General features: G+C 44.0%; 1 protein-coding gene across 1 annotated transcript; it reads left to right on the forward strand.

The window, feature by feature from the left end:
• The first annotated feature begins 1,807 nt into the window (after positions 1-1,807).
• cldn7a (claudin 7a) lies at positions 1,808-6,412 on the forward strand. The gene is made up of 4 exons (XM_056575456.1): positions 1,808-2,305; positions 3,833-3,997; positions 4,542-4,626; positions 4,822-6,412. Exons 1-4 carry the CDS (start codon positions 2,083-2,085, stop codon positions 5,000-5,002), a joined length of 654 nt encoding a protein of 217 aa, XP_056431431.1. The 5' UTR covers positions 1,808-2,082; the 3' UTR covers positions 5,003-6,412.
• Positions 6,413-10,680: the final 4,268 nt, after the last annotated feature.

Consider the following 10,680-nt stretch of genomic DNA (forward strand, 5'->3'; position numbering starts at 1 on the left):
GGTCCGTCTTCGTCTTCAGTTCTTCTTCTTCACCACCTTCCTCTGCTTCCTCTTCCTTTCCCCCAGCGCCCCAACCTTCAGTCATCCAACTGCCATTCCCTCCTCTCTCTCTTCCTCCTCCTCATCAGCCCCATCTTCCTCCTCCCGCCAACACTATATCAAAGTGACGCCACATTCCTGGAGCTACAGTACTTAGGGGTCACTGTCCCCCCTGGCTACAATGGCCGCCTCTGTGCCCCGTAACGGCCTTAGAAGAAATGGGGATGGGGGGGGGGGGGGGGGGGGGGGGGGAATAAAGAACAAGAAATACGAAAATCTTGCCCCCCACCCCCCACCTCCCCCAAAAAGGTGTGAAGGTGTGGAGATGGAGGAGAAGGTGTGTGTGTGTGTGTGTGTGTGTGTGTGTGTGTGTGTGTGTGTGTGGTGTGTGTGTGTGTGTGTGTGGTGTGTGTGTGTGTGTGTGTGTGTGTTAGTGTGTTAGTGTGTGTGTTCAAACCTGGATGTAGGCCTTCTACCTGAAGGCACTCCTGAGCAAACGGCCCTAAAGGCTACCTGCTCATTGATGTGTGTTTACAAACCACCATACACTCACAGTGCACATACATACACATGCAAGATGCTTCTATAAAAGCTGCTGCTAAAGTGCATCATGGCCTTCCCAGTTCCTCCCAAAGCCTCCTTATTATGAGCTCCCAGCAGCAGTTGTTGTAGTCTGTTTCCCCGTTAGGTTAATATGGAACAAAAGGTTCATGGTGGATGGGGGGGGGGGGGGGGGGGGGGTCCATTGTTGGATATTGGCTGTCCTTGCTCCTAGTACTGGACAGCAGTATTCTGCCCCGGTTTTCAAGTAACATTTCCAGGGCCTGTGGTTCCCGGGCACAATAGTGGGCATTGTCCCCCCCGGCTTCGCTCCGACACCCCAGGAAGCCGGGGGCTCGGCTGGCATGGCTAGCTCACCTAATAAGCCCAAACTATTGTTGGGTGTTGTGTGTGTGCTACAATCGACGACAATAAGGGCTTCAATGTACTTAATCCTTGATCGGAAATTACTTGCAGAGATTGTAAATCGGATTGGGGGGGGGGGGGGGGGGTCCCTTCCTGTAAGAATTGGTCGGATATTAACTCTTAGGAACAAGCAGAGTTGGGGATTCTGCCGTTTTAAACACATGTCACCAATCAGGTACCTGTGGCGATGTGTTAGTCCATTAGTTAGTTAGCCAGTTAGTTCCCATCCCAAAGATATTGGTATCGAAGACTCATTTTGTTTTAACTGCTATCTGAAACTTGTGATGCTAAAAATGCTTTGCATGAATACAGACAAGTTATGTGTATTTGTATTGCAATTTTGGACAATACATGTCCAAAGACAACAGCAACAATGCCTCTCCAGCCAATAAGACTGTGATTTGATATGGTGTCAATCACCTTCCAAGTGGACAGCAGTGTGCCAGTGGTCAAAGGTGTGATAGTGTGGTCCTCTTACTTCGCCTGAGCCACTGCCCCTCACAATGTCTGTTAATCGAATTTAAATTAATAATAAAATAAAATAAAGTAAAATAAATAAAGATTTTGATCAAATATAATCAAATTAATCATTAAACAACGATTAATAACTACAGAATTGCTTCAAAAATCTAAAACCCTCCAGAAAAAGGAAACAACAGGCTATGGGTTGCGTAATCGTTACAACCTGTTGCTCCACTGGAGGGCGAAGGGGGGAACTGGTTTGGACGTCGGTCCCCCCTCCTCAAATAAAACCAGCCTGGTGTAGTGGAGGCAGAGCAGCTCTTAATTTAACTCAATGCATCAGCAAGCATGACAAACACCCACTTCTCAGCACATCGCCAAGACCCCCGGTTACGCATACCCATTTCACAAGACCCCAGCTACAGACGGACCAATGCCACCGGTTAAAACGGGTGGGATCACTTTTACTGCGTAACAAACACATTGAAATAAAAAAGAAAACTGCATTTGTTGGTGAAACAATCCCAAGGACCTCGGATAAAGCGCGTCCGCGTCGAGGATCGTGCGTATTCGTTTTAGTACCATTTGAAGTCCCATTTTTTAATTCTCCAGAAGATGGCCAATTCGGGAATCCAGCTGTTGGGGTTCGTCAGTTCGCTCATCGGCTTGGTGGGCCTGATCATCGGAACTATTCTGCCCCAATGGAAGATGTCTGCGTACATCGGCGACAACATCATCACGGCGGTGGCAATGTACCAGGGGCTGTGGATGTCGTGCGCGTTTCAGAGCACCGGACAACTACAGTGCAAGATCTACGACTCGATCCTGCAACTGGACAGTAAGTAATCACCTCAATCGTACATTGTTTTTCGTGTTTTGTTTGATCCAGTCCACTATATAAGCGCAATAGCGGAGTAATTACGCGGCACATGTGGCGTTACGTCTCCAAATGGAGTGCGTGGAGATTATCTTCAAACTATTTTGAATCTATTTAACAAAGCAGAGGTTATTGTTATTTGACGGTCATATGTAAACACAAGTGATTACTACCGTTGTCCCCAGCAATGGAGAATTTTGTTTCTGATAGACCTAGCCCACTGGCGAATCAATTAAAAAAGAAGAGGTTGCTACATGTAATACAGCTATTTATGAAAGATTAGTTTGATAAACGATACACTGCACAATATTATACAGTGGCATTAAAACAGTGCGTGGGTTGGACAACGGTGGAGATCACTTTTTTTTTTACAGATGACACAAATAACCTCTGATATGTAAAATAGATTCACAATAGTTTATCAGTTGCGCTGTGAACCACTCTTCACATCATGTGTCACGTTTTCAACAAAACGGTGGAAAGTCACCAGATTGGTCCTGAAATGCAATCCATTTCGTTGATACAGCGTTCCACCTCGTTAGCAAACTTTCGTTTAGTTAACTTAACATAACTATGTCACAACCCGATTTCAGAAATACGCGCGAATAGCCTCCGTCTATCTCCTCACCATTCATCGTACCTCTTATTGCATCAGGAGTGCGTAGACAGACACAGAGACAGACAGTAACACACACCACACACACACACACACACACACACACACACACACACACACACACACACACACACACACACACACACACACACACACACACACACACACAAACACGTTTTGTTGTTTGGACAGGGAAGGGACTGGACAGTACTGGCAGAGACTGGTTCTAGAGGTGTGTGTGTGTGTGTGTGTGTGTGTGTGTGTGTGTGTGTGTGTGTGTGTGTGTGTGTGTGTGTGTGTGTGTGTGTGGTGTGTGTGTGTGTGTGTATGCATGTTTATTCAAAGGCGCTCACTTCTAGGAAAAGCCCACATTAAAGAATGTTGCTGGTTAACGTGAATGCAACGACCATCATTAGGGGGGAACATAAATTCTCTGTGGTAAATCTCCCCCTGGTTATTCACGAGAGGGAATCTTGACTTTTCCTAGTTCCCCCCCCTCTGTCTTTGTCTAGTAGTCAGATTTACAACGTGCAGCACTGTATATTCTTTGTTCTATTTCGCAAAGTACTTTTAACAGGACGTTTTTTTTTGAGGATTTAGAACTATTCAAAACAATTGTCTCCTTTGTTATGTTCAACATCGACGCTCAAGGACGCCCACAGGTTAGATTATTATTATTATTTATTTATTTGATTAGGACAGTGCACATTAATCAATATGTCAGCCAAAGCATCAATATAAATATGCCGGAGTTAGCTTAATTGCTCATTTTCATCCGTTGATGGCGATCATGGTGTAGAACCCAGTACCTGTCAGCCGGGGCCTGTCGAACTCCCTCGCCGCCATCATTACATTACTCTTCTCTTCCCCAGGCGCCCTGCAGGCCACACGCGCGCTGATGATCGTGGGGATCGTGGTGTCCATCGCTGGGCTGGCCGTGGCCTGCATGGGCATGAAGTGCACCACCTGTGGGGCGGGCGATCGCATACGCAAGGCCCGCATCGCCATGGTGGGAGGCATCATCCTGCTGTTGGGAGGTGAGGAACGCAGCTTCCATCCATGTCTAATGCAGCACTTGTATCTAACATGATGCATTTTATTTGGTAGCCGGTATTGGGTTATCTCTGTCTGGGACGGCTATGGTAGGCTGCCGAGATTGAGGGGCTCGGAGTCAAACACCTCAGCTTCTGAACTACATCATCCCTGTACTGTTTTGAAGAAGTGCCAGTTCCAGGATAATAACTGGAAGACATCTCAAGTCTTTTGAGACCGAGAGTCTACAACCTTTCGAAACATTTGCAGAGAGTTATTTTGTCTTAAACCAAAAAGCAGAACGGGAAAAGAAGGAATATTCACCCTTAGTTGGATGAAACCGTAAGCTGATTTTCCACACAAAACTTAATAAGAATATCACCTGCTTTGAGCTGAAGGTCATTCTAAAGCATCCATAACAAGGGCACCATTGGTTAAAGCTAATCGTGATGGTAATTTAGCAGCCCCTAGTGGCTGTAAAAAGGCACAAGCACATATTCGTTTTCTCCCATAGGCTCGTTAACTAACTACTGTACCCGATTTTAACAGGTCTGTGTTGCATTGTGGCATGCTCCTGGTTCGCCCACAACGTCATCCGAGCCTTTTACAACCCCTACACTCCCATCAACACCAAGTGAGTAAAACTCAGACCCAACTCTCGTCAGAGCCCCTACATTTTGTCCAGTTATTTTAGTATTATTTGAATCCAGCGACTTAGACCTGATCACGGTCATCCGTCACACAATGTACATAATGTGCCCATGCCTTTAGTGAGCGGGAGGAGGCAAACGGCTTCTGATCTGTTCTGCTTCTTCTCCATCTCACGCAGATTTGAGTTTGGCGCCGCCATCTTCATCGCGTGGGGCGGCTCTCTGCTGGACGTCCTGGGCGGTGCCATGCTGGCTGCTTCCTGTCCCAGGGGGAAGCACGTGGCCAAGTACCCGTCTGCGGTGGCGGCGGCGGCGGCCCGATCAGGCCCGCCCAGCGTCAGCAACAAGGAGTACGTCTAAAAGCAGGCCAGCCGACGCCTAGGTCAACGGCCGATCCGCACTACAGAACCTGGGGGAAAGATCTTCCAGAGGAGGATCGTGTTTTGAATTTCAATTTCGGGCGGGAGCAGTTATGGATCGAGGGGGGAAATAACGACTAAAAATATATTTGATTTTCCCCTTCCAGAGCATTTCCCACAGTTTTCAGTGCTATCAATTGTTTCTTATCCCAGTGTATGTCTTCCTCAGTGTCACTCATTCGCAACATTCCACATTTGTTTGCACATAGTCTTCAACAATGCATTATAATTACACCACCTTATTTAATGTCAGGCCCTTGTAGAACATTTTTCTTTACTTTTGTATTATTTGTAACCGTACCGGTGGATAATGGCCAACTCTTGCACATCGCTGTTAGGATAGTATCATCCATTACGTAGTCTGTTTAATTGAAAGCAATCAATTTCAATTTGGTGCTTAGAAGCCTCACTCAGGATGGACAACTACATTCCCCTGACAGAGATAGAGATAGACTGGCCATTTATCACTATAATGTTTTATATAAGCTGCACGGCAGCTGTGAAATAGAGCTAGTTGTTAGCTAGGTGTGATTTGGCACTCCTAGTGCTGTGTGTATAAACGCCCAGCATCTTGCTTCTACAACGTTAACCCTGTGCCACATAGTGCTCTTCATACCACTCTGCTATAATCCCTGCTCCGATATGAAATACTTTTTAATGTAGTCACTGTTCTCTTTTGAGAGTGTACGAGAGTGTGTATGTGTATAAGTCAAATATACCACTGAGCTATACTTAAAAGAGAAGTGTAACGTAGTTTGGCTCTATACTGGTATCCACTTACAGACAGAAACCCCTGAATTTGATGTTTTTTCAAGTTCGGAAAAACTTGTACAATTAGCAAATAAAAAATGATGTGACAGGTAAAAGGTACAAAATTGTCAACTAATGCACATTTCTTCAAATACAGTTATGCTTTTGTGCTTTATGTCATTTGAAAATCCTCACATAGCCTATTAACTCCTTTTTCTTAGCATATATCACTGGCCATTGCATAAAACCATTTTGGTAAAAAAGTTAAAAATTTACAAACTGCCTCTGCTAAATGACATAGTATGAAGTCGGGTTCATTGTTGATGGTTTTGAAGTTGTCTTCGTCAGTTGCATTCTTACAAGGAGTGAAAAGCAGTAGGTTTTATTAGTTTTTTTTTTATTAAATCTTGTGTTTTGACCAGTGTCTTTTATTTTGATATGTCATATTGTCGTATTCTTTAATCTATGCAAGACTACCAAATTTGTGAAGAAATAATAAACAGCTAATATGAGTCCACATGACAGCACAATGAATACATGGTTCATAAATCAATACGTCAATAGTCTAAGAATATTTCTCAAAGAATCATCATTTATTACCCAGGACGCATTGCAAAAACTACATTTTCATGCAATTGGTAATTTAGACAGCCCAAAGAAACACAAGTCAGTGTCAACACAGATCAATACAAAACTTTCAATACACACAAACGCGCACACACACACACACACAAAAAGGCATCATCATCACTGGGTCTTTGTGTAAGGTCACACCTACCAGCCTCTTTAAAAATAAAGTCAGTGCGCTGCTCCTCCGAAAACCATTATAAATCTCATTCTTCTACCAGCTGGAGTCAAATGGTAGTCTTCAAAATAACGCCCTCCTGAACCACAAACGACCTTGAGTGTGTTAACATCAGAGTGGTTTCGAAAAAGTCACAACGTAGTAATGTAAAGAGCTGTTAACCAATCAGTTGTCATGCAAGGTAGACAGCCATCACAACCAATACAAAAAAATAATTAAAAGTTAAGCGGTATTCTACTTTTGGCAAATTACCTCATGCCACAAATAAGCCAAAACCATGCCACTCAGACCTCGTTGCGACATCATACCACCGCGTCAGCATTTCATACAGCTAGTAGTCTCCACAACAAAAATCTGTTTTCTAAATACTAGTGCATTGTCTCTTGGTTACCGTGTGGTTCTTTTTTCATGACTCAGACTTCATGCATAGATTTGTTAAGCAGGCCTGGCGATGGGTAGGGATTCCCGGAGTGTGCATTGGATCCCAAAAACAAAAGAAACAGCCAATCCAATAGAAACAGGGAACATTCCCTCAAAACATGTACACCACAAAACAAAGAAAATTCAGCAGTACTTAATTCGATTTCAATTATTTCCCCTGAAGTAACGCTTTCAGATGAGGAGGCATTTTTCATCCAAAAAACCAATAAATAAGGTTACAGTCGGTTGCTCACAGGGCTCGGGTTGAGAGCAAAAAGAAAGCATTCAAAGTTACCTTTTCTCCAGTGGAAAAGGTACACATTAACCGGCCGCTCGCTGCTCCCATAAACATCGACCCCCTGGCCATTCAGTAACCTTCATAGAAACGAAGGCTGCTGATGGGGGGGTTCCCGCTCCTTTTCAGAATTTATCGAGTGCAACTAGTAGCCCTTTTTTCAGAAGCTCCAAAGGAATTAGCGGATAGCCCTGTGTCTTCATCTTGACCACAACATACACTGTCTACTCTGGACAGCTCGTCTGAGTGCTGATACAGTCCAACACCCGTGTGCAGTGAGAAACGCAGTTACAATTCATTCACAGTCTGACCAAATAGGTTAGCGCTATGTATGTACAATAAAAAAAAGACTCCAGGTCTTCAATTTGCAAGCATATTTCGCCACGTTGTGTGCCTTGGCTCCGGAAGTATTTCTCAATAGATCAGAAAAACTATGAGAAGTCACTTGAAATCATTGAGACCAGGTGTTTGATGCGGAGGCGTTCCCCTCTGGAAGGAATTTTCCGGCAAATCTCGTGTGTGGTGTTAAGACATACGCGATATAGATACAGTACTACGTCCGTTGTTATTCATCAGGTCTTCCAGGTCCTCATCGTCCAAGTCCACTAAAGGGTGAAGAAAGGTCGAAAGGTCAGTTATTCTTAAAAAAAAAGGAAGTAGTTGTGGAAGTATTACTCTTTTAAAGTATTTAACGATAATCCAATACATTAATTATATAGACTATAAATATACAAATATTACTATGATAATTTGGTTTATACAATGGAAGAAAGGAGGTTTAAAAAATGGCACTTCAATTTCTAATGTCAAACTCTATAGACTCACCTTTCTTTGATCGACCGATCTGCCCAAGCTTCGGCGCCCTCTGCCCCAACCTTTGGGGATTGGGACCTCCATCGGGTCCGTTAACCTGAGGCCGGCCCGGGTTGAACTGTCCCGCCGGACCCCTCTGCTGGGGCGGACCGTGCGATTGGATGAGCTCGGGGATACCAGCAGATCCATACATCTCTGCCTCTAAAGAAACTTGCGTTTCCCCGGACTGGCCGCTAGAGTTCGTCAAAGCTGCGTCCGTTTCCCCGGACTGACCGCTAGAGGGCGACAAAGCGGCGTTCTTTTCCCCTGTCACGTTAAAACAGTCCTCACTTCCGCACTTCGATTCAACAATGATTGACTCTATGAAGAACATGCAGAAAGACTGAGTGTTAACAAATTATTTATTAATCCCAAAGGAAACGGTGATACATTATGTTGTCTCCGGGAACACACTGATCATACGTCATGGAAGTTCAATATGGAAAGCTGTGGTACCGTGACGTTTACCGAAATCCCAACCCTGCGTTTTGTATTGAACTAAATCCATAAACGCCCAGTGTGTGGTGATCAACGTGTTCGATCGCTAATTGTCTCACCATATATCATATAATATACAATACAAACCACCCACCAGCCCTATTTCAATCGCTTGTTCCGCTCACTGCCACAACAAAAAAACTCCCATTACAACCGAGTCTCGAACCAAATAGGCCTAAACTGTATACCCCGACACCTATCATTACAACAATCGATAAAAAAACCTAGCTCACCTTTCTGGAGCTGATGTGAGTTATGTTGATCTGAGATCAAACCAGATGGAAGTTGTGCGCTACGTGGGAGAACGGTGTTGTTGTGTATCAGAGGAGCTCCCTCTGGCACCACGCTGAAGGAGGTCTGGTATTAAAGGGACAGCAGCGCCGTCGTCTGAACTGAAAGGGACAGCAGCACCACAGTCGTAGCCGGGTTTTCCCCGGTTGGGATTTTCTTGTGCTGCCTTGTGTAAAATGACTCGAAGTCACAGAGTCGGCCTTTATAAAGAGAATACGGAACTCGATTAGTGTGTTGGTAATCGTGGAGGTGTGTCTGCGTTAACTATGGGGAGTGCGTAATGCACCGCGTAAAGTACAAATACATCCCAGTCAATAATCTCCTTTCCGGATTTCTGTCTACTAAAGTTCGTAATAGTCTAGTAGTCAGTGTGGGCGCCAATCGGTTTTATGAATTTGCCAAATGTACCTTTTTATTTGTCTTAGTGATCAGTATCATCTGAACAATTTGAATTATATAACATTGTATTCAGGTAAAGTATATATGCTTAAGTTGTGATACTGTTTTCGCATTGTTTTAGTAACTATATTACATTTTATTGATAGACTTTGTTTTTATATGTATATATATAAATAGAAATGTTGTACATATCCAATACATCAACTAAAGAACGCACTGGATATGGAATTTGGTGGTTGACTGGGGATGTTGATTACGTTTTCCTGGTCAATGATTTGCTGGTCTTGTCTTTCTTCTTTCCACTGCAGTCAGTGGAAGTGGTGCAGGGTTAGCTGGCCATCAGGGCCCCGCTGGTGCAAAGGTGGTGGAAACAAGATGTTTAGTTTAAAGTTTTAGTCAGTAGGGTCGGCCAAAAGGAGTTCGATTATGAGGAAGTTTGGCTCCTGCATGCATGCATCAACTAATGTGTTTTATTTAAAGAAAAAATCCAGGGGCAAAAAAACTCATCACCCTTAACTCCTACACTAACCACCCTGTACTGTCACACATCCACTACACTCTAAAAACCCTGTACAGTCACACATCCATGTCCATGTATACATATCGTTGTATCTGTATTAATTGGTACAGTTCTAGCATATTACTTAAATAACTTACAATTGACAATGCTCCAATGTTGAGTTTCTGTTCTCCTTTAAGACATCCTTTAAGATTTACTTCTGATTACATATTCTACATATTCTAGCCCAATTATAATCATCATGAACGTATAATTCTCATACAGAACATTTTTAAAGGTCGGAGTTATGCACAAAACATTCGTCACACCAGCAATTGTTCCCAAAATGCCGTCCCAGTCTCCTCTGGGTAACGCAGTGTGAGTCATGGGGTAAACATGGTGAAGGAAGAGAGTCGTTTGCGTTAACCATGACGTGATTACGGGCCTATAACCTCACCCTCTACCGCAAGCTCACTCTTAGGATATTACAGTTGGCAGAAGCAGAAGCAGAAGATCACTTAGCCTACTTTAAGGGGTTTGGTCGGACGCCGTGGCTGCTGACCTGGGGCTGAGTCATAGCCTAAGGACTACCTTGAGGGGAAATATGGACCAAAAATAAATGCTGTTTTTACTTGAATAAGTGTCTGTTTTCACAGGGTTTAGCCTTGGCTGTTTTTCGAAAAAGCTTTGGTGATTAGGATCTTTGATGAGTACACAATACAGGGATAGATTCCCACGACCCTTATGTCTGGTCAGCATAAATCTTGTTGCCATGGCGAGGCGCCCCCTCCAACATTGCTGTTCCATAGG

The sequence above is a fragment of the Gadus chalcogrammus genome, chromosome 17 (genome assembly GCF_026213295.1).
Source record: "Gadus chalcogrammus isolate NIFS_2021 chromosome 17, NIFS_Gcha_1.0, whole genome shotgun sequence".
Taxonomy (NCBI): domain Eukaryota; kingdom Metazoa; phylum Chordata; class Actinopteri; order Gadiformes; family Gadidae; genus Gadus; species Gadus chalcogrammus.